Source organism: Zootoca vivipara, chromosome 14 (assembly GCF_963506605.1).
Source record: "Zootoca vivipara chromosome 14, rZooViv1.1, whole genome shotgun sequence".
Taxonomy (NCBI): domain Eukaryota; kingdom Metazoa; phylum Chordata; class Lepidosauria; order Squamata; family Lacertidae; genus Zootoca; species Zootoca vivipara.
In genome coordinates this window covers 50516514-50541340 of record NC_083289.1, presented here as the reverse complement: position 1 = coordinate 50541340, position 24827 = coordinate 50516514, and the positions used below count along the sequence as shown (strand labels likewise).

The window sequence follows — 24827 nt, the reverse complement described above, 5'->3', positions numbered from 1 at the left end:
TCTTCGGCAGAACTCTCTCTCCCCCCCCCCCACCCCGGTTGCTCTTTTCTTTCTGTTTCTCTCCTCTGTGAACCATCAGATTTGCTCTGCCTCAGCAGTATTGTCCTTAAATGATTGTTTTCATAAAGTGGACTCCAGGAAGCGAAGGAGAACATGACAAATATTCCAATAAACAGGGAGCAGAACCTCCTGATCTGGGCTTGAGCAAAGAGGTCAGGGGGCCGTCATCTAAAAGTGGGCCCAGAGGAGCTGTTCTGTGTAGAAAGCAAGCCAGTTAGATGCAACAAAAGGAACAAAAGAGGGTTTGGGGCAAGCGTGAATGGTTGACAAGAGTCTCTGAGCTTTCTCAGCTCAAGACATGTTTCACTTAAATGTAATGGCAGGAATTCAGAGGAGTGAGAGAATTTATGATGGCTTCCCAGAGGATTAGCCAAGAGAGCCTACCTCAAAATTATAGAGTGATGCTTTTGCCAGAATGCGCTGCCCTTTTGGTCCTGCTGATGGGGTAGAGCCATGGGTGTAGGCAGGGGGGGGCAGCTGCCCCCCCCTAGAAGCAAAAAAATTAATGTATTTTACAGACCATAATCAGCACTTTTCCCCTCCAAAAACTGAAGTGGAAAGGGCTTTGCTTTAGCAAGAGCAGCTAAGTCTCCGCTTGCTGGGGGGGGGGGGGACACAGCAGTAACAAAAACACATCAAATAAATAAAGCAAAGTGGCTACCAGTCGTTAAGCAGTTAAGACAATGGAGCATACCGTGTTTCTCATATTATAAGACATGTCTTATATTTATTTTTTCCTCAAAAAAACACACTATGGCTTATTTTCAATGGATGTCTTATTTTTTTCCTCCTCCTCCTGCTGCGGCCGGCATTGCTGCTGCGCCTATCACTATGTCTTATTTTCGGGGTATGGCTTATATTCCTTGAATGCTTAAAAATCCTGCTATGGCTTATTTTATGGGTATGTCTTAAAATATGAGAAACAGGGTATATCCCCAGGCAAGATTCGATAGCTGACCATTTCACCCTATTGTTCTTAAGTGGGAGCTGTTAATGAGCATTCAGGAGCATTAAGAGTTCCATTGGCGATTTAATGAGGGTGCAGACTCAGGGGATTCAATTTGACTAAGGTAGCTCTGCAAGGCTAAAAAGAAGTGAATAAGAAAGGGGGGGCTGTAGCTTTGACAGACACAGTGATGTTTATAAAAAGCATTGGTGTTCCAGTCTGCCCCTCCTCCTGCATCTGTATACTGTAAATCAGGGGTGGCCACCTCCCAAGAGACTCTGATCTACTCAGAGTTTAAAACTGGGGGTGATCTACCCCCTTTTGGGGGGTTCAGGTCAAAGCTGTTGAGTTTTTTTTAAAGGAAGGGAAGCCCTGTTTTTGGGGGTTTAGGTCAAACTTGTTGAGCTTCTTTTAGGAGGGAGGGAGGTCCATTTTTGTTTAGGGCTTCAGGTCATAGTTCAACTTTTTTGAGGGAGGAGGAAAATTTTGGGTGAGCTTTTTTTAGGGGTGCCAGTGACCTACCAGTGATCTACCACAGACATCCAGTGATCTACTGGTAGATCACAATCTACCTGTTGGACGTGCCTGCTGTAAATCAAGCAGAGAGAAAGCTGCTTACAAGGCTCAAGTACATGCAGAGTTCCAGCATCCCAGCGTCACCCAGAGGCACCCACAAATATGAGTTATCCCTCTCTCTATTTCTTCCTTCCTTCCCTCCCTCTTCCATCCTTAATAAAATACGGGGGGGGGCAGATAAGCCCCACATAGAAAGCCCATCAACATGGGGGGATGACTCTTTCAAATACGGTATTTACCAGTAATTGGGGGGGGGGCACCTAGGCCTCTAGGAGTTGGATGCTATGCCTAGGAGTAGGACAATTCAAGAAAGCAGAATGATGCATATGCTATGGTAATATATCAATAGAATCATAGAATTGTAGTCGGAAGGGACCACAAGGGTCATCTAGTCCAACCACCTGCAATGCAGGATTTTTTCCTAAGGTGGGGCTTGAACCATGGTTGAAATATTATGCTGATATGCAGCAACGCCTCGGAGCCGTCGTGGCTGCGGCCGTGTCTTGCCTCGCCCTCGCCCGCCCTGCCACCCCCTCTCGCCTGCCCGACCCTCCCGTCCTCTCCAGCCAAGCAGGGTAGCCGCCAACGCTACCAGCCCCAGAAGCACAAGGTGGCCGCTGCTGCCACCGCCACGATGTCATCAGGCCCGTTGGCCCTTTAGCCCCGCCCACTTTGTGGCCCCTCCCCTTCTGTGCTTTGGCCCCGCCCTTGAACGACCATGGCTTGCCCCCCCCCTAGTTTTGATCCTGGCTACGCCCCTGGGTAGAGCGGCCTTGGTGCCTCACTGTTCGCAGTGGAAGCAATTCCATTAGTCTGAGCCATGCATGTGAATATAAAATCCCAGTCTCACCTTTCAGTAAAGTTGACTTACATAGCTGATGGTGGGATCAGCCCATTATGCCTGTGGATAAGGATAGGAACTTGTGAGCTGACAAAGAGAAGGGCTTCTGGCTTGTTTGTAAACCATGTGGCTTGAATTCAAAGACATGCACACCCTAGTCTAGTTCCTGGTGCTTCCTCTGAGACACAGCTAAGTTATCAGAGCTTGGTAATAATAATAATAATAATAATAATAATAATAATAATAATAATAATAATAATTATACCCCACACATCTGGCTGGGTTTCCCCAGCCACTCTGGGCAGCTTCCAACATAAAAATAAAATACAGTAATCTACTAAACATTAAAAGCCTCCCTAAACAGGGCTGCCTTCAAATGTCTTCTAAAAGTCTGGTAGTTGTTGTTCTCTTTGACATCAGATGGGAGGGTGTTCCACAGGGCAGGCGCCACTACTGAGAAGGCCCTCTGCCTGGTTCCCTGCAACTTGGCTTCTCACAACGAGGGAACTGCCAGAAGGCCCTCGGTGCTGGACCTCAGTGTCTGGGCAGAACAATGGGGGTGGAGACACTCCAGGTATACTGGACCGAGGCCGTTTAGGGCTTTAAAGGTCAGCACCAACACTTTGAATTGTGCTCGGAAACGAACTGGGAGCCAATGAAGATCTTTCAAGACCAGTGTCATATGGTCTTGGTGGCCGCTCCCAGTCACCAGTCTAGCTGCCGCATTCTGGATTAGTTGTAGTTTCCGGGTCACCTTCAAAGGTAGCCCCACGTAGAGCGCATTGCAGTAGTCCTAGCGAGAGATAACTAGAGTATGCACCACTCTGGCGAGACAGTCTGCAGGCAGGTAGGGCAGTGTTTCTCAACCAGTGTGCCTTCCAGATGTTTTGGGACTACAACTCCCATCATTCCTGACCACTGGTCTTGCTAGCTAGGGATGATGGGAGTTGTAGTCCCAAAACATCTGGAGGCACACTGGTTGAGAAACACTGAGGTAGGGTAATACCTCTGCTCAAGACTTGAGGGAGTTAATTACTACTTTATCTATGTCCAATTTGATCTTTTGAGTTTTGGCTTGGGCCAGAGACACCTACCTGGCTGTTTGGACCTCAGGTTATCTGACGGTGCCTACAGGTTGGAGGAATAATGAAAATAACAAAGTAGAAACTAAACCACACCAAGAAGAAACATAGAGCAATATATTGAGAACTTTTTGTCAAAGACAGCAGAGGCCAAGATGGGTTAATTCGAAGCAGTTTTCTGTTAGTTTAGTAAATAAACAAATTCATTGCTGCAATGCAAGACTTATTCAAGTTTGCTCAACCATGTAGGAACTATAGAACTATAGAAATGTGCCATGTATACTGTGACAGCATCCCCCTTCTTATTCCCCAGTACTCCACCCTAGATCTAAAAGAGCCCCATAAAAAGAACAAGTGAATTTTATCTCTTTTTAGATAAGATCATCAATATGTGTAGATCAGAAGAGAATCTGCCTCCTCTCCCATTAGCTTTTGCTTAATATAATGCAGTTTATTTTTATATGGTGTCCTTCACACAGTATTGCAAAACTCTTTGGTCATTAACTAAGCCTAGAGATAAGCTTTCATCTCTAGACTTAAGCAGGGGGGGGGGTGACTTGGTAGCTCAAAGGGCAGCATAAGAAAATAATTCAAATTTCTGGAGTACTGGAATAAATAGAATAGGTGGGTGAGAGTTTATAGGTGCAGATAACAATGGCTGTAAACAAGGCTGTGCAGAGATTTGTTGAGAAACAGGCAGAAGCCATGACATATGAAGTAGCAATAGTTATAATAGCTTAAAATAATAATAATCCGTATGTAGAGACAGTATCATCATGCTGGTCTGCCTCCCAGCGTTTGCAGAAATAACACCTGTTCATTAACTTTATAGGTACTGGATCAGAAGAACCTTTTGCCTGATAATAGTAATTAGGAAGGCTCCTATATGTTGTGAGATGGAATTGTTCCCCCCCCCATTTCCAGTCTCCAGGTGTGACTGCTGTTGTTCAGTTAACCAAAATGGCACCTTTCACACAAATGCGAGAGGTGTACTGAGGTTTGCAAAGTGCAAAAAGTGTTTGAAAACGAAACCCCAAGTTGGGGGTGCCGGGGACGACTCTGCAACATTTTCATTGGCCGCAGAATGGTGATTGATGGGCAGGACAGGGGCAGTGATGAAATGGAGCATTGCGGAGGAAGGCATGGCTGATTGATTGGAACAGTGTACAGGAGTACGGGACACCACAACACTTGGTTTGCTAAATATTTCCCAACAGCATCTTTTGGAGGGAATAAAGGCAGGTTCTCTAATAAGGCATGATGCACTTTTTCTTTTTAGACAAGGCCAGGGAGACAAACTCTCTTGGAACAATGCTTCATTTTAACTAGCATGTTAAAGTATGGGTCATTTGCTTTTAAATAAGAAGGATCTCTCTTGAGCTAGATTTGCTATACATTTCCTAGGTTGCCTCTTTGCTCTTGAGACACAAAACAACATAGCTAAGAAGTTGCGTTCAAATTAGAATTGCAGTGGAGAGGTTGGTCAATAGTTAGCTTATAGGGTCAAAGTCAGCGTTCCTTCTGTTTGTCTAAAGGCCAGTAATATGCTTATTGACCAGACTGTAATTGGGTGAAGCATCACTGAAAGGTTCCCCAGCTGAAGTTCTGTTCCAAAAGCAGTGACATTTTCATTAGAAGGTGGAAAAGACCCACCCCATACTTTATTCAAACAACAGTGAATTATTCATTAATGTTCATGTAAGTGTTGCATGAGTAGAGAGAGAGTTTGGATAGGAGAGAAACTAAAGTTTGAAGGGTAGTTACCGTATTATAAAAAGAACATTTATGGTTGAGAGATCTTGATTTCTCAATAAATCCATAAGGTTAACTTTATCAATGTCATCTTGTTCACCCACATCTCTCTGCCTCTCCCCTACCTCTCCTTGCCTCAGGCTCTATTCAGAACAGGTTTGCTTACCTAAAGACATTGGCCAGAGTCCAAAGAACTTTGAAACTAAGTCGGGGAGTCCAAAGCTATATGACAAACCACTTTCGAAATGGAGCAAATTTTCAAAAGCAATTTATTATCAATGGTATGTAAACTGTTCAACAGCAGAGAAGTCAAACAGCATCTTAAATCCTTAAATCTTAAATTCCACCCAGATGTCACATTTCTATGACAATGTCCTGCCCTCTAGCTCATGTCTTCTTCCAGAGGCATATGGAAAATGAGAATCCCACTAAGCTTTTGGTGTTGTGAAAGATCCCATCTCGAGCTCTCAGCTCTCTGTCAAAAAAAGGCAGCAGAGAGTTTATGCCAGGGAGTCTGTTCTCCTCTCCCTGACCCATAGAAATTGTTTTCTCCTGCTAAGGGCAAGGAGGATTGATTTACAAACTGGGGGTTTAAATTGCTGCAATTTGGATGGACTGTGAGTTTTCCAGACCACTACGTTCAGGAACAAGCCCATATTAATAAACATTGTGTATGACCTCTTGTTGCTGCCTTTATAATGCTTGACCTCAAATGGTAGATAGAATCCTGTCATAGAAAATCAGCCTTTACAGAATGGATGAGGATCTACTTAACCCTGTTACTCCCTACCATTTCTTCATGCAGAATCCTTTCTCCCAAGCTGTCTCCCCACTTGTAGAAGTAAATATATTTCTCCTTTCCATTCTTCTGCTCAGACTAGTAGCCTTCTGGAGGTTGTTCACCTATCTTGTCTTTTGTTTCATTTAAGCCTGAAAGATGGCTGGAAAAATCAGTTTTAAGGTATTATAAATGCATAGATTTGGCTTTAATATTACATTCAGATTTCATTTGAAAGCGGACCATTTATTTACTTCTTGCAAAATGAAGACAAAGTATAATTGAAATGTAAAACAAAATAAAATCCAGTTTGAACCAGATAGATTTGCCTTTTGGTTAATTGCTTTTTATTCACCCAGCTGAAGGCCTCATTGAAGTTTTGTTTACAGTGCTTTCTGTGTATAGCAAGCAGAATGCAAGCTGCCACAGCTCCCATAACTGTGCTCCAAACACAAGAACGCCAGTTTTCAAACAGTGCTTTTGAAAGCTTCAATTTAAAGGAAATTTCATGAAAATATTTGGAGTAAAAGCAGACAGGGTTCTTGGCTGTTGTAAGTGGGCGACAGCAGCTCTGTTGCCAACATCCCTTCATTTTTCAAATATACCTGGGTGCTGATGCAGAGTAGATACACCCCCTCCCCCCACAAAACATTGGCATGGCTGCCTTTGCTATTTCAGAAAGCAAGATGTAGGAGTCCTATGCACTGTGCAACCTGCCTGTTTGTTAAGTCTAGCACCAGAGGTCATTCTCTAAATATCCCTGTCACTCTGTAGGCTTTCTTAATAATAATAATTACTATTATTTTTATGCCACCACCTGACTGGATTGCCCGGAGAACCACATTTTAGGCATTTTAAAAAAACAACAACCCAAAAATGTTTGCCCAGAATTTTAACTGATTTTATATCTACTGTATTTTGTATTTTTACTGTTGCTACAATAACTGCTTTTGTTTCTGATTTTTCTTTATCTGTTTTATATTTGTTTTATGTTTCTCTTTTGTAGGCTACCTTGGAAATCTAGATTAATAAAATTATGTTTAAATAATAATAAAATGATTAGATGTGGTGCCCTTGTTGTATAAAATCCTATTATGCCACTGTTTGCTTAATTGCTAGATTTTTTTTATATTTTGCCTAACTTTCATTTTCAAACAAGTTTACAACATAAAGTTGCTAATATAATAAGATGATTACCAGAACAGACCAAGCAGTAATAGGATAAAATTTGCAGCCCCAAACTCAATAAAAAAGTCACGCCATAACAACAATAATGTTTTTAATTGTCTCAAGATGGAGATGGACGGTTAGGACTACATGGGCCTTCTGAAAGAAGCTAATAAACTATAACATTGGCACAATTCCCAGGAAGGCCCTGCTCCTGGTAGACACTCACCTTGCATCCAAGGAGTTGATGGCTCCTTGAGCAGGCCCTTGTGGACAGATCTTAAAAGCACTGGGAGGAGCATATTCATAGAATCATAGAATTGCAGAATTGGAAGGTCCTCTGAGAGGGTCATCTAGTCCAACCGGCTGCAATGCAGGAATCTCAACTAAAACATCCATGACAGATGGCTATCCAACCTTTGCTTAAAACCTTTCACGGGGGGAGAGTCCATAACCTCCCAAGGGAGTCCGTTCCACTGTTGAGGAGTTTTTACTGTCAGAAAGTTCTTTCTGTGTTTTTTGTCAGAATCTTGTAACTTGAATCCATTGGTGCAGGTCCTACACTCCAGAGCAGGAGAAAAGGAGCATTCTCCACCTTCCATGTGACACCCCTTTAGATATAATATACAACCCCTGTTAAAGCATAATCCAAGATCTCCAAAGCCTCTTTGATCTCCTTGGGGGAAAGAAGAGTTATATACTGTGTTTCCCCTTTTTTAAGACACCGTCTTATAACTTTTTTTCATCAAAAAAACACAGGGTGGCTTATTTTCAGTGGGATATCTTATTATTTTTATTACTGTTTTTATTACCTTACGGTCTCCTCAGCCAGGCCACACCGCTGACTCGGGACGCTGCTGGGCTCTCTGAGCGCTCGGTGCTGCCTGCCTTGCCTGTCTCCCTGTCTGCCCTCCAAAGCTTTCAAAGGATTTCTGTTTAGGGCTTGAGGAGGGTGTCAGTTTTTTTCCACCAGCCCCATCTCTTCCAGATGCTGCGGGAGATGTGCCCGCAGCCGGGCTCTGTGGGCAAGCCAGTTTTGCACGTGTGTGGGTATTTTAATGTGAAACGCAAACACGGTATGTCAGTAATTGCAGAGTCCTTTTATTGAAGGGGGGGATGCAGGACTGCTGCTGCTGTTCCCCAAAAGCTGGGGGTGGGTGGATGGAGACTCAGATTATAGCCTTGGGTTGCTTTTGAACTGGAGAGCCTTTTCTGGTGCAAAGCATTTGCCCTGCTGCGGGCAGTGCCTGGGTCTATTTCTTGCGTGCTGGGGGCGGGGCAGGGGTAGGCATAGGATTTTGGGGGAGCTGGGAGGGGGTAGGTTATGGGCACCAAGAAATAACAACAGCAACGGCCATCTTTTTGCGCCCGGGGCTTGCACCTGCCTTACCCCATCCCCTCCAGACCAAAGGATTTCTAGATGAAAGAATCAGGCTTATTTTAGAAAAAAAATCTTTAATATATATATATATTTTTAAAAGATTTCATTTTTTTAAAAAATGGACATGGGCAAGAAACGTGCCCATTTCGTCTTTCGCTTGTATCCTCCCAAAAAGGTTGTTTCTTCACAAGACCTCAAGCCTAGTTAGGAGCTCTAGTGCAGGTTAAGGCAGCTGGCCTGGGAGCGCTTTGCGCGAGGCGTCTCCTACCTCTGTGCGATCCTCAAGCCAAGCCTTCCGTTCCAGCTGATCTTCTGGGCGGTCGCAGATCCACTATTTACACCGGGTCGGCCCTTTCGTCTCCTGCTCAAGAGCCTTATACCGGTAAATTAAGTCCCGGGGTTGGGGGCAGAGAGCAGCCCGTCAGGTTTTCGCGCAGCCTCCTGGAGAGAGGCGCTGGCGGCAGCCCCCGTCTCCGCGTGCTCCAGCAGCCGGCACTGCGGGGTGCTCCTGAGCGCTCGGTGCTGCGGAGCGCCCTGCACGCTCCACGCTGCAGCTGCCAGTTCTGGGCGGCGGGGAGGCAGGCCTCCTTGGCCGGGCCAGGCGGAAGCCGCTGGCTCAGCTGCTTCGCTCGGCCCGTCAGGGCGCTCCAAGCGCTCGGCGCTGCGGAGCGCTCAGCATACTCCATGCTGCAGCCGCCGGTTCCAGGCGGCGGGGAGGCAGGCCTCCTCGGCTGGGCCAGGCGGAGGCCACTGGCTCAGGTGTTTTGCCCGGCCCGTCAGGGCGCTCCAAGCGCTTGGCGCTGCGGAGCGCTCAGCGCGCTCCACCCGCCAGTTCCGGGCGGCGGGGAGGCAGGCCTCCTTGGCTGGGCCAGGCGGAGGCCGCTGGCTCAGGTGCTCTGCTCGGCCCGGCAGGGTGCTCCTAAGCGCTCGACGCTGCGGAGCGCTCAGCACACTCCATGCTGCAGCCGCCGGTCCGGGTGGCAGGCCTCCTTGGCCGGGCTGGGCAGAGGCAAGGCCGCTGGCTCGTGCGCTCTGCGCGCTCACCGCTGCAGCAGCAGGCAGCTCCAGGCACCGAGCTGGCAGGCCTCCTGCTGCCGCAGCCGGCGTTCTGAGTCCCACTGGCTGGCTGGGGCGCTCAGCGGTCTCGTTCCACACGGCATGGAGGTATGTCTTATTTTCGGGGTATGTCTTATATTCGCAAATCTTTAAAAATCCTGCCATGGCTTACTTTATGACTACGTCTTAAAAAAGGGGAAACACGGTATGTAATAAATTGTTCAGTGTGGTAGAAGAAAGTAGTCACTTTTTTCCTCTGAATGTTGTTTTCATTGTTGTTTTTAAAGTTTGATTATGTTTATCTTAGACATTATGTTATACTGTTTTATTTATGTCTGTACCTATCCCTGGGTCCACTTGGTGAAGGGCAGGTTATAAATATTGTAAATAAATAAAATTAAATAAAGTGCATCATGCTCCCTTTTGGCCCATATTTGTCAAAAGCCGATTGGCAGTCTTTTGAAGTCCAGAGTAAAAAACCACTCCATTTGTAATATTCAGTTCATTTTCTTGTGCTATTATATTTGTCCTGGGTGTTTTCCATTTTGCCAAACTAAAATAGTAAATTGTAAGTGGTTTAAATTCACTGAGATTGTTGCATACAGGTGGCAACAAATGAAGAGAACTATGCTGTAAGTGGACTTCTGTGTATTGTCTGCAATGAACAGTGACTCCAGGCTGAAATCTAACTCTGTTTCCTTGGAAGGAGGTTCCATTTCTGGAGCCTTTTCAAGTGCAGTTCTGCAAAAAGCAGCTTTAAATAGTTTTGCTGTGTGCTGCCTATCATGGACAAGGAAGCAAGAACATGCTACTTATTTGTTCCCCCTTGGGTAGACAGAATCTAACATGCATGCCGAAGATTGGGAGCCTCCTAATTAGGAAGTAGCACTTAACCTTTTATTCAGCTTTTCTGTGAGTTGTTAGGTCTCCTCTTGAATAAGGGCAATGCTCAGTACTTGATCTTACAAAATTTGGGCAAGGCAACTTCTGCAGTCAGCTGGAAAGAAGGACATTTGCTCCTCTAAGACTGGATTGTGTTTATTCCAAACATTTTTAAAATATTTTTTTAAAAAATCCCATTTGGACATCTGAGATATATTAAAGCCCACACAGTCTCTGACAGTGGTGAAATATTGCTTGCTACTGAAACATGGACAACAGATTTGGGTTTGTTTTTTTCTTTCTCATGTGAGAATTTTATTCTCAATTGTTCTGGTTTAGGGATGCCAGATGAATGCAGAATTGGGAGAATATTGAGGTCAGAGCTGCCAATTAACCTCTTGATTTCAGTTGCTGATTACTCAATTAATCAAGGGGCCAGAGTCAGCCAGGAAAAGGCAGCAGATGCACAGATGCAGTCCCAGGAAGTGACTGGCTTCTTGTGTTTGGCTGAGATGTGTGTGAATTTACACTGGTCTGTGAGTGGGAGAAATGCATAAAGCAGGATGTTCACTCCCAGGGGACATGTATAAAACATTTCCCAAAGGAACACAAGATGAAGAAGAGAAGAAAGTTTTGACAATTTATGGCAAAGGATGGGTGAGGCAATTAGTCAGCCTGTAATTGCTTCTGCAGCACAGTTGGGTTTAATGTGTGTTTACCAGGTGACCATAAGACCCAACTTCTCAAACTTTTTGAACTTGTCACACCTGTGATACCATCTCTTTTACATCCTGCAAACCCTTCCTCAGATGCTCTTTTTTGTGGAGACTTACTGTAACTAGACCCAAATATACATAACTGAAACACACATATATATTTCTTCCCTTGCTTGTTTCCCCTGATTACTCTGCTCTCCAATCAAATTTTAAATGGCAAGCTCCTTGGGACAGGGTCCTGTCCTCTTGAATACTTAAAGTGACATGCTTATTGGTGCTGCTGTATAATTAATGTTAAACAGCAGTCCTAGAAGTGATACAATATTGAAACAGAATTTGGAAGCCCATATCACCCCTTGGATGTCTACAGATGTTCAGGTTTAACTTGAGTGGACTTTGCACACATCGTTCTGGCTGAAATCACCATGTGGCCAAAGAGACGAAGCAGGAGGAGAGGCAGGAGGTTTCAAAGAATAAGTGTCTCTTTTTGTTTTCTCTGGAAATGAGTATCTCTTTGCTCACCCTGGACTGTTCTGTTGATAAAACAAGCTGACGTAGGCGGCATCTCTGACATGTATTTAACTAAGACCGTCTCTGTAATTAATGGGGGGATAAATTGTGGTTTAATTACTCAGAAAGCACCTTGGGTGAAAGATTCATTGTAATTGTTGTGTATCCTCTTGAAGGATTCACAACACGGGCAGCAAACATGGTAGCAATAAAATACTGGTTGAGTGGCAGCCAGTTCTGTGGAGTTTTCCTTACCAGGATTCTGCCACTGGAGAGGGAGAGCGAGCTGCTGTCCTCTAGGGCTGGATCTCATTTGTCTTTGGAACAGACACAAATTCCCCCTCCCCCATCTCCTGCACTACTTCCACATCTTGCAGCACTCGCTAACTTTGTGATTTCCCAGGCTAATAAAACAATGCAGATCAATACACACTGGATTAAGGTGGCAGCAAGTTGTTAAATCCATGCTGGAAAATATCAGATGGAAGTCATTACCACTTGCCTTCCAATTAACATTTGGACCCATATTGGCTTGTTCTGCATGATACGTTGCCAACCCTGAAATCCTCACTCTGGTTTTACCTGTGGCCAGTTTCATGAGCAACTTAAAGAAACACGAGATAGCATGACCATTCAGGTTCATAGCATTTATAACCAGGCTTGAGGCTGCCAATTAGTTTCTGGTTTTTACTTACAAAGACCTAAATGGCCCAGGAGCACAGTATCTCAAGGACTTCCTCTCCCTATATGAACCGACCCATGCTCATTGAGCACCATCCGAGGCCCTTCTTCATGTGTCTCCTCCATGAGAGGTCCCTCTTGTGCAATGCTCTCCCCAGGAGCGTTTGTTACATATCTTTAGACATGTGGCAAAACCATTCCTCTTCTCCCAGGCCTTCAGCTAATTAAACAATTTATTGCCTTTTAAGTTTTCATGGGGGGTATTGTTTTTGTTTGTTATGTATTTTTGCTTTTATGTTGCAAACCACCCTGTGATCCTCAGCAGTGTAGAGATGATGATAATTATGCTTCTCCCTTCCTCAGTCATATGAATAAATACGGTAAATGTTTAGCTTGCATGGCTTTCCATGCCAGTGAGAGCAGAGGGTTTGGTTTCCCCCTTCTTCTCTACTGGATTTCCCCGCCAGCTACATTTCAGCATATGCACCTGTTTTTATCTGCCAGACCTAGATTGAGAACTGTCATGCAGCAGCTGAGGTCTTGTTGTGGAAAAATAGAGGAGGGTCACATGGGCTAAAAGCAGAAGGCATGATCCCCAGTGGCCTGGAGACCAGGCGTTGTATTAGGAAAATGAGAACTAAGGACCCCAGAGCAGAGGCACAGCCTGAAGACAGGTTGAGTGTTGGCCACTGGCTTTCGCTGATGAGAACCAAAGGGACAGAGGCAGGGACGGAGGCCAGAGGTCAGATACCAGATGTGGGTGAAATCACCTGTACTTTTGTTCCACTAGATGAGTTGCTGAGACTGAAAAATATAGCTTGGAGCTGGAGTTTTCTACACTTCGCCAGGCCCCTGTTGGTCCCTGTTGGTTGGGTCTGGCTGGACAAACTGCTTCAGGGTCAGTTCTGGCCGCATGTGGGTGGCAAAGCAGCATAGCACAGATCAGGCCAGTAGTGCCTTCCAACTGAGAGCTGTCCTAGTGGTGCAAGGATAGAAAGCAGCTGGGATTTGCTGCCTAAGACTCCGGTGTCTTCAGAAACTCTGCATGGAAGCTAGCTCTCTTTTCAGGTCAGGCTTTCTGTTCCTTCATTGCTTTGGTTACCCCTCTTCTATCTTGTCTTTTTTTAACCTCCCCTCCCCCCGGAAGAAAGATACAGAACTTACAAGCATAACTTTCTCCTCTTTTCCAGAACTAAAGAAACAAATGGAGAGTGCTGAACTGAAAAACCAGCGCTTAAAAGAAGTTTTTCGGTCAAAGATCCAGGAGTTCCGCAAAGTGTGCTACAAGCTGACCGGCTACCAGATTGACATGACTACAGAGAACCAGTACCGGCTCACCTCGGTTTATGCTGAGCGTGGTGAAGACTGCTTGATCTTTAAGGCAAGTTTAATTTATACTCCAATGCATGTGAGGATGCTGTGTGCAAACATAAGCATCCTCACATCCTCTTACTCCATTTGGTAATTCACACTATTTGCTGAGATGGTAGTAGCAAAGACTGGTGAATTTCACAGATGTATGTCAATGCAGAATGTGAGAGGACTTCCAGGCAAGATATGTTTTGTTTTATAGGATGCTCAGTTGAAGGCTCGGGCTTGCCTTTCCCCACTTTTTGTTTTTCTTTAGTGATTTACCAAAGCTGGTGGCTGGTGCTAACCAGTGAGGGGACAATTTATGACAATAAAAGAAAAGAAAGTGAGGGGACAATCTATGACAATAAAAACTATTCTTTGGCAGTTCCACTCTGTTATCAGGAAGTGGGTACTGGAGCAGGGCAACCATGCACTTCCGTGTCCACAGGGGAATGCTTGCAACTGGCATGCCTACATTGCTGTAGACTTGGTAGGCTGCTCAAAAGGTTCTCTCTTGGGCATAGGAAGCTGCCTTTTACTGAGTCAGACCATAGGTCTGTCTAGCCATACTGGCTGGAGCCATCATGTTGGGCGCAGGGGAACTTCTCCCGTAAATTACAAATCTTATATCCTTGCATCTTTTTATTGCGTCTTGAAAAAGGTCAGGATCTGAATGAGTTAAGCATCTGCCAGCAATCCCAGGGGACCTGGCGCTGTGAGGTGGTGTGTCCTCATCCATGTGCGGGGGGGGGGGAGGAGGATGTTTTTGGTGGAATCCCCATGGCAACTGTAACTTGTGCTCCAGCTGTTAAGGTTGTGTTGGGGGGAGTTGCATGCTGCCTTTTTCTCTTTCCCAGACACTGGGGGGATTTTGCCAGTCAGGATGGAGAAACTGAGTTTTGCATAATGTTAGCTTGTTGTTGTTGTTGTTGTTTTGCATAATGTTAGCTTGTTGTTGTTGTTGCTGCTGCTGCTGCTGTAAAATTCAAACAAATTGCTAGTATTAGTAAGGTGACCATTTCTGACCATTCCCCTTTAGCAAACAAGAAGTGTGCATGCACACAAAAGCTCATACCAATGACAAATTTAGTTGGTCTCTAAGGTGCTACTGGAAGGATTTTTTTTATTTTGTTACGATTCTAATGCTTTGGGGTGTCACTTCTGTTATTTACTGAGCTAGCTGGCTGGGAGGAGTTTTTGGACAAAGCTGGAAATCATAATATACATATAGGCAAAGTCTTGTTGAGACATTTGTTATTATCAAGGAGTAGGCTACTTGCAAATCTTTCTCTTCACTTCCCCCAGAGATTATTTGTTATGGCATTACAGTGTTGATTCACAGCCTCTTCTTCTTAAAATCTCATTTTATGGCTCCTTTACTTTACAAATTTATAAATATTTCTGCAGACTTGGGTGTTGGTTTCCTGAGTAACTGTTGTTGTCTTCCAGAAAGCCTCCTTTGTGGGTTCATTTGTTCTCTCGCTCTCTGTAAGCAACAAGTAAGAGAACAATGATGTTTTGTGGACATTGCTGTTGCGGATAATAAGCAATAGTAATACTCACATTCTTTGCGAAGGGGAAAATGAGCTGCCGGTTTGGTTATATGGTTTCATCTTGGGAAACTGATATTAAAGGCATCATTTTGCTTCAGTAGCTTGTTTTCTTGCCAGCAGTACAGCTGCTTTGCCACAGCAGATATCCAAGCCAAGGCATTAGTGGCATCAGTTTTCTTAGCCATATCTGCGCCCTGGGTTGATGCCGCTTTTTGTAATATTTTCTATACTTTAAAAGGGATTTTGAAGCCTTTGTGTTCTTCTTATCATGGTGTTGAGGGCTTGTGGGCTTCTTAATTGTTAGCCTTCTGATCTAAAGCCATGGAGCAATTATGTTAAAAATGAATTGCAAAATGCACCAAGCCATCTTGGTGTTGACTGGTGTGACTAAGCTATTTGATGCCAAGTTGAAACAGAACAGCAAGGCTGGGCACGTCCTAGGCCAGTCCTCCAATTACCCCAGTGGCACACAATTGACCCCTCAGCATTGACTGGCATCAGCTCTCTGGACTGCAACATTTGCTCCCTGCCCTGAAGTTCATTCATGCAAGAGAGGAATAGAAAATGTGCTGTGTAGATTTTTGCAGAACGATACTTTGGGAATCCCAGATTTGAAGTGTACCTCACCCCCAAATCCCCCTGCTTACCCATTCAGAATGCAGAGGGGCTTTAATGATGATGATGATGATGATGATGATGATGTATTAGATTTATGTACTGCTCTTCATTAAAAAGATATCAGGGTGGTTCACAAGATAAAAACACGAGATAAAAGCACAAATAGTAAAAACAGAAACAACAAAACAATAACACCCTCCTCCCACACAAAAAAAATATTTAAAAGGCTGTGCACCATTATTATCCCAGCTACAAGTTCTATTCATTCATTCATTCAAACAAACAAACAAACATGCAGGTATTTTATTTTTCTTATCTCTTTATTTATTAAATTTCTATACTGCCTTTCATCTGAGAATCATGGGGCTGTTTACAATATAAGTACAAAACAAACAAACAGAACATAGAAACGGACAAAATTACTAGTTTTCAAAATACTGTATATCGTGTTTTTAGTTTGGAGTTCCCAAAGGAGTTCTATGTGGTCACGTTCTGGCCACATTTTGCTTTACAAGGTATGAGGCAGATCAATCATAGAACCATTAACATGCTGCAGAGGGGGAAGCTGCAGTGGGGGGAGAGAGAAAGTGCAGCCTGTCCAAAGGCAGCCAATGCAATTTGTGACTGAGCAGGGATTTGAACGTTTGCTCCTTCTGCTGACGCCCAGCACTGCCGGCATCTGTGCTCTGCTGGGCTGTGACAGGCGGTGGGTGTTTCTGTGCATGTCATTAACTGGAAGAGTCTGAAAAGCAAGAAACGTTTGTGCTTATCTCACTTGTGTAATTTATGGAGCAGCTTCAGTGCAATTAGAACAAACAAGTCCTTTGGCACCTTGCAAATTTCCACAGCTCACCCATAAACTTTAGGGCGAGTTTCAGTTTATGCTGCTGCTGCTGGCATTTAATTTTCATGGCTTTTCTGATGGACAGACGCTCAAGAGGGGAAGCTCAATTTATGCCAGTTCTGTTCCTCTTAAACAGAATGAGTGCTGCCTCTTTCCACAGTGTGTCTGCAGCCTTGCTGTCACATCTCGTTCACCTTTATTTTAAAGTGTGTGGTTTCTCAGGCACGCTTGGTACCACTTTTGATTTGAGCAGTGCTATTTCAGTCATGGATTGTATTACAGGTAGACGAAACCCTTGGCCTTGGAGTAAATGAAGCCGAGAGAGTGAGGGCTGTTTTTGTTTTGAGGTGACACTGGAATCTGGAATACTGAAGATCCTTTTCTGTATATCTGCTGTTGCTGAAGACTTGTTTTGTTTTCTTCACTCAGTAAAGAAGTTGGGCTACATGTCACCCAAACACTGCTGCTGTAGTACATCCAGTCTCCTCTCTTTCTCTCACACACTCACACATGCCCTTAGACTTGCTCGCACACACAGGCTCCAGTTTTGAGATGCTGCCCAGGATTTGGAATGAAATACCTCCTCCCTCATATTTCCCCACTTCAAAAGATTGCCTTTTCCAGTGCCACTGATTTTTTAGCTTGTTCTGGACTCAGAGCATGATTTCCTGCTTCCCTTCTTACCCAGAAGTAACAGATTCCAGCCTTGCTGGATTTTTGAACCAGAAGGAAACACAGAGAGCCCATTCCACAGGGCTGACTCGGGAGGGTGCCATTGCCAACGAGAGCAAAAGGCACAGAGAGAACAAGAAGCGGGGACAAGGTTGCACTCCCCCTTTCCTGCTGTCTGTACAAGTCACCCATCAGGGTGACCAAGGCCAACTCAGTCCCATGGCCAGGCCTGAATCCAGATTGGAATAGGTCCAAATAACTCCCAACCCACTCTTTAGCAGGCTTTCCCCCCCTCTGTCTGGTACTTTACAGGGCTAGTTCTGCTTTACTGCACCCTGGAGTCAAGGGAAGGTATGCTTCTTATACCTCTTTTAATGTGTGTGTGTGTGTGTGTGTGTGTGTGTGTGTGTGTGTGTGTGAGAGAGAGAGAGAGAGAGAGAGAGAGAGAGAGAGAGAGAGAGAGAGAGAGAGAGAGAGAGAGAGAAAGCAAATGACAGAGGTTGCTAGCCATATGTGTGCTTGGACGTGTCTAAACAAGAGATCCAAAGACATTTTGGTACTAGACACAGTGTGTCCAAAGTACCCCCTTAAGAGTAGTAAAAATGAATAATAAAAAAAGCAATTGACAATATGCTGCCAGTCACTGATACCCCTCAATCTACCCTGTCACTTTCCTATTGGTAGGGCTGGGCTTGTGTAGACATGTAGTTCCTTGCACCTGTGCATTCATATATATTCCCTCTAATCTCAAATAGTATTTGGTTGATGATGGATTCCCATGAAGTATGCTGGTGTCGATTGTCTGTACACCTTTCCATTTCATGAACTCAACAACTGCAGTCCGGTGGTTTCCCCTACATTCTACGGAATGTTTTGGAATACAGTGGTACCTCTGGTTACGAACACTTCTGGTTACAAACGCTTCAGGTTACAAGCTCCACTAACCCTGAAGTAGCTGCTCCTGGTTGCAAACTTTCCCCCAGGATGCAAACGTAAATTGCGCGCCGGAGGCCCTATTAGTGAAAGCGCGCCTCAGATAAGAACGGTTTCAGCATAAGAATGGACCTCCAAAACGAATTAAGTTCGCAACCAGAGGTACCACAGAGGAGGGAGCTGCATTCGCTTCACTGCGCGTGAGGCTTTGTCCATCTGCCAAAGCAGGATGGCAAGGGAAACGGTTGGTTAGGTCACTTGAAGAAAATGAGGGCCTGGATGAAAAAAAGCCTCCATGCCTTGCCTTGGAAACAGATGTTGCACATGGTGTGACCCAAAATCTGTGACAGGGCTCACATTATCACCCCTGGCTACCCTCATCCATAGGCCAGGCAAGCAGAATAAATAAAAAGCAAAAGGTAAAGGACCCCTGGATGGTTAGGTCCAGTCAAAGGCGACTATGGGGTGCAGCGCTCATCTCGCTTTCAGGCCGAAGGAACCAGCGTTTGTCCACAGACAGCTTTCCAGGTCATGTGGCCAGCAGGACTAAACCGCTACTGGCGCAATGGAACACCGTGATGGAAACCAGAGTGCAGGGAAACGCCGTTTACCTTCCCACCGGAGCGGTGCCTATTTATCTATTTGCACTGGTATGCTTTTGAACAGATGTGCTCTGCATACTGAAAGGTTCGGATGGCTTTTTAGAACCCCTGCTAGTGCACATACTGGGTAGGAATGTCTCTGTTTTATGGCTCTCTGTCTTCTGTTTTTTAAATTAAATGTAGTGGAAGTTTTCATCTAAACACTCCACCAGGATTTTCGATGCAGATGATTTTGTGGAAAGCAATATATTACAATTATCGGTCTTTTGGCAGCTATAGTCTATTACCGCTGCTGCTTCATTAAAGGTCTTAGTTGGTTGTACATATTCTTGCATTTATGTAACTGACTGTAATGTGCAAGCAGCTCAATGATGTATACAGAGACTGTGCTTATTTAGTTTTCCTTTCTCCCTCTGCCCCCCAGTAGCTGAAGCTGTTCATTTCCTTATAATTCAACTGAGGACTTTCCTGTTCTTAGAACCACTTGCTAAACAAGAGGAGGGCTCTAAGAATTTTACTTCCCCCAGTGCCCCTCGCCTCTACAGCCTAGTTGAACCAATCAGTAGGATGAATTGACAGAACAGGAAGCCGATATCAAGCTCATGCATCCCCTCCCTGCTCCCTTTGCCATCCCGATGGGTTTTGTGGGAAGAGTTTACAGCCCTGAGTCCCAAATCCAACTCTCAATCTTGCTACTAGATGTAGCCTTCAGTTAGGGAATCAGATTTATCAGTTAAAATTCATTTTTAATTTATCTCTTTAGTTTAATTGTGCAACACATTTTAAAATTGCAACTGCATATGTAAACTACACGTGGCAGTTTATTATTATGCCAGTTTATAAGAGGCATTCACACACCAGGCATGTCTCTCTTTTTTCTGAGAAACTATGCTGTAACATAGTCATGCACCATCTAAAACAGAAAGAGCATGCTTTTTGGCTTTTTGACAAAGGAAAGTATATACATTTTATAAATAAAAGGAATAGGATGCCTATCAGGTTTTGCTGGATATTGGGTCCATGAGAAAGACTCCCATTGTCACCATCATCTTCTTCTTCATCTTGCAACCTCCCTCTAGCCTTTAAGTCCGTGAGTCCTCTCTGTCCAGGACTCCACAGTATATCGTCTGCAGGAACAAAGATGAGAAGAAACATGATCAAAGGCTCCTCCTTCCAGCATTGCCTGTTTGTGAAAGTCTATGCTTTTTTTTCTGAATGACTAGCTGGACAGCTCCCCTGTGGTTCCTGTGTGATCCACGCTCTTGCTGGACAGCTCCTTTCCAGCTTTCAGACTCTGGCCTGCACAATTTGGTGGACCTGAATGGACGAACCAGTGAAATTGGATCATGAATCATAGAGATTGTTTCTCTGCAGAAATCTGACAAGCCCTCCATGTGTGTTTCTAACAAGGACTAATTTATTTACTGACTCAGCCTCCCAAAGAGAAACGTTCACAGTTTTACAAATTGTGCTTATATTTTATTCAAAAGTGGCTTACAACAGCTTTCATTTTCTTTTTGTCCATTTAGTATTGGAAATATTCCCCCCTGCATATATGGGAGGAGATGAATTCTGAAGTTTCTGGGCCCTGGCTGCTCAAAGTGTCAAAATGCAATAACTGGTACCCCTAACTGTATGGATGCATACTGGCTTCTAGACCTAGCAAACAGGAATAACCTGTTCTTTTCAAGCAACAGAAAAGATCTCCAGTAAAAGCCAGTCTGTCATGTTTCAGCCAGAAACACATGTCCAAAAGAGAACAAGGTTAAGTTCCAGAGCAGCAAACATATAGGTGTGGGGGGGGGGGCAGAGGTCAAGACCCAAGGCAACACTTGGGGAGTAGAGGCAGGATGCTCAAGCTGACAGAGAAGTTGTATAACAGGGGTTGCCAATCCAGCACCCACGGTGCTGCCTCTGGGAAGTGCCCTGGACTTTGGGCATTCATCAAAAACAGTTAAATCTCTATCCCTCCTAGAATGAAAGTTATGGCACAAAATGTGCAGGTAACTTTTTTCAAACTTGTAGGTATTTTGAGTGTTCATTGTTCCATGCTAAAAAGTATTGGAGCTAATGCTGTTAGTGATTTTGTTCTGATAATGATTCATTGAGAAGCAAGCCTCTAAGACTGATATTTTTAGAATAGGAAGGGTGGTTGTGTAGGAGGAAGCCACATCACTTGCAGTGTGTCTGCTGCTGCATCTGTAAAATAAAATCTTTATTAGTGTCCAGCCTGAATAGTTCCTGGTGTGATAAAACCAACAGCTTTGTCCCCGGAGCCTGCTAAATTAACAATGAGAGCAGACCCGGACATTTGATTTGCATTTGTTTTAAGTAGCTACTGAAGGGCATGAAGTCTTACGATCCAAACAGAGGCCAAATTGAAATACAATTTTAATCTGGATCACTGAGCCTGACTTCTTATGGGGGTTGGAGTTCTAGTGTGAACCAGTTGTATTTAAAAACTGCAAAATTAACAGAGCAGGGAAACTTCTTTGAGGCATTGGCAGATATTAATAATATGCATTAACTTGCATATTTATTGTGTGAGCCTGAAGGGAAAGCGTGTGATGGCACAGCCACGGTTGGTAGCAATAGATAGCAAGGCTCATTTTTCTTTTTCTTACGTACTTTACATGGCATCCCTGATGGTGCATATAAATTCAGCTTCCTTGTCATTTTTGCCCATATTTCCTGATCACTTTGTCTGATCCTAAATCCATTTGTACTTTTAAGGGAGTGTGGAATTCCTCATTCTTTGAGTGCAAAAGCCAGTTGGAACCTCAAGCATAATACTACAGTGTCTAAAATTAGGTTATATAGCAGCCTGGTGCCCTCCAGCTGTTTTTTCAGTTACAACTCTCATCAGCCCATGCTGGTTGGGGTACCCAACAGGGATGGACAAATCCATCAGTTTGAGTTGCTCATTATCCCAATTTTAAATTCAGGCTTCCACATAAGTTTTAGATTTAAAACAAAACAAAGCAAAAAGCTCCCATTGAAATTGGTTAGCACTGCATTGCTCGTTTCTCCTTATGTGCACCTGTTGGTGTACACTTTTCCCTGATGTTTGTATGCATTGTTTAGTTGAAGAACTGCATTGAAATTCTGGAGAAATGTGAATTTAGGGGGGGAGTCTCCATTTCTGTTCTTGTACTGCTGTTTTCAATTAGGTATGTTTGCATGTAAATGTGAACTGTCCCCAGTACCCCCTTCTCTCATCCCAGGGTTATCCCTCACACCATTCAAAGCTGCTCCTTCACAGTACTCTCCATAAAACTGGCATTGCCTCACAGGAGGGCATTCTTAAAATCATCATGGGCCCTGTCAGGCCCACTTCTTTCCCCAGTTTGCCACTTTGGTTTACCTTTGCTCAGTATGGAAAGGCTGAAATTAAGGAACAGCCATTTGCAGTGGAAACATATAACACCTTCATTTTCACCATTTCCACCACTGTGAAGTTCACAACAATGGAGTCTGTCTTCACATTCCTAATAGCATTTAAACAACAACAACAAAGACCATTGTGGCATTTTAAAGGTCAACAATTTGTCTTGGAATAGGTTTTCATGGTCTAGAGTCCACTTAATCAGATGTATGAAGTGTTATCCTCAAGTGGCAGGAATATATAAACATGGATATAAAGAAAAAATATATGCACAAAGATCGAATAGCCATTAAATGCAAAAGGTACAGCCTGTGACAATTCAATTAACGCTTGAATGTATGCATAAAACTGGATTTAGTAGCTGTCAAGCTCTGGAGAGCCAGAGGTTTGGATTATGGGCACTGAGTAGTTAAAACAAAGTGGCTTGTATTAGACACTGAGAACCACAGCTGGGCAATACAGTATCTGATGATATATATTTTGAGATGTCTCTGGTCATACTGCCTTTCTAAATATATTCTTAAATATATTGATTTCTGGCCAGAGAAATGGGTGTGTTCATTTTAGTCTGCTTCAGCATGTGTAGCAGGAAGCAAAAGTGCACTCTCAGAGGCCTTTAAAAGGAGCTAATAAAACCACTTGTTGGGGACTTGGATTTGACTTGAGGACCTCAGGGCCTGTGGCTGGGACCTCAAGTAATGAACTGCATAGGGCAGTTTGTATGTAGGCCTTGGATCCCTCTGCAGGCATAGAAGGAAAAGACTTATGAAATGTTGGCCTCTGTGATTGGCAGACAATATATATATGTAGTTGTAGTTATCAAGTGTGTGTGTGAGAGAGAGAGCATGTGCATATATATGTGTCCATCTTTAGGCCCTGTGTTACCTAGAGGAACCTGAACGAAATGCCCCCTGGATAAATTTACCCAAGGTCTCATTTTTCAGATGTTCCTTTTGACAAAGTTATTTATTCCCTTACTAGAAAATATAATGGAAAATAAAATTAGACGGTTAAAGTGGGAGACAGAAGTAAAGTGCTGAAAATGTGTTTTTGTTTTATAAAAGTTTTTAATATTTTATTTAAGTGCAAAACTTGGTCTAGACTTAGTAATGGAGTCAGTAGGATTCCTTCATAATGCAAGTCTCAAAGGGCTGGGAAAATAGATTGCAGCAAGGACCTGCTTGCCTGTCTGAGCAGTCTGACCTAAACTTTACATATTTTTATGCTCTCTGTACTTCTCCAAGTGGCGAGAAGTTCCAGGCATGCAGCATTTCTCCTGTTTTGGTTTTCCTTTGGGAGGAGGTCTTTGGAGCCTTGTGGCCTGTTGCAATATTTGAGTTCAGGTGGAGGCAAAGCTTAAACACTTCCACAGGCAGCCAAATCCACTGCTCCACATCAGATCTCCAGAAGTAGCCAGCACCCCAAAATGTTGCTAGCTTACAGAGCTCCAAAACCTAGCTCTTTGTCTCACTCCAAAACAGTGGTCTGCCCTTTTGCTCCCTATCACTGACACCTAGGGGATGGGAAAGGTCTGTTTTTGCCTATTCAGAAAGTCAACAGTGGAAGGGAAACAGGAGAACCACTGTGAGCTATCATAGGGAAATGCCTGGCCAGAGTCTTGGACTTGACAAAGGAATGTGACTAGCCTGTGATAGTCAGATGATGTGTTCCTACAGGAGCCAATGGTTAGGTGATTTCTCTAGAAAGCCAGGTTTCATCCTTAATCATAGAAATTTGGTAGGAAACCTCATATTGGATTGAAGAGTAAAATCTTTGACAAATAGTTCTTGCAGTCTGGGGAGATTTGAGAACTCAATAGACATTGGTTTGGTTCAGTCAGTGGTTTGGATGATCTTCTCCTGTTTCCCTTCCACTGTTGGCTTCCCTTTCTTTTCTTCCTATTTAGTGCTGAGCATAGTTTGTCATGATATCCTAATCTGCAAGTTACAACTAATAAGCTGTTTCCTAGTAAGCTACAATCAAGGAGGGCAGGTACTAACTATGTTTACCATAGTTTGCTGATTTGGGCATCATTGCAAACTGTGCTTAGCACCAAAGGGGTGTGTGTGAATTGTCTGAATTGCACTACTGTAAGATTTTGGCAAGGCGGTTTGTTTGCAACTTGCCCCATAATAATAATTTAATAATAATAATTTATTTCCTATACCCCACCCATCTGGCCGGGCCTCCCCAGCTACTCTGGGCGGTTTCCAACAGGGTATTAAAAACACAATTAAACATCAAACATTTAAAACTTCCCTAAACAGAGTTGCCTTCAGATGTCTTCTAAAAGTCAGATAGTTGTTTATTTTCTTGACATCTGGTGGGAGGACGTTCAACAGGGCAGGCACCACTACTGAGAAGGCCCTCTGCCAGAGAATGTTCCCATTCATGTATGTTGTATTAAACATAACTCTAGGTAGGAAGGAACCAGGAAGC

At 44.0% G+C, this 24827-nt stretch overlaps 1 protein-coding gene across 1 annotated transcript in view; it reads left to right on the top strand.

The window, feature by feature from the left end:
- MAD1L1 (mitotic arrest deficient 1 like 1) overlaps positions 1 to 24827 on the top strand; it is a 492750-nt gene that overhangs the window by 353327 nt on the left and 114596 nt on the right. Inside the window, exon 17 of the mRNA XM_035130662.2 lies at positions 13619 to 13809. Within this exon, the coding sequence (XP_034986553.2) occupies positions 13619 to 13809 (191 nt within the window). The remainder of the gene's footprint in view (positions 1 to 13618; positions 13810 to 24827) is intronic.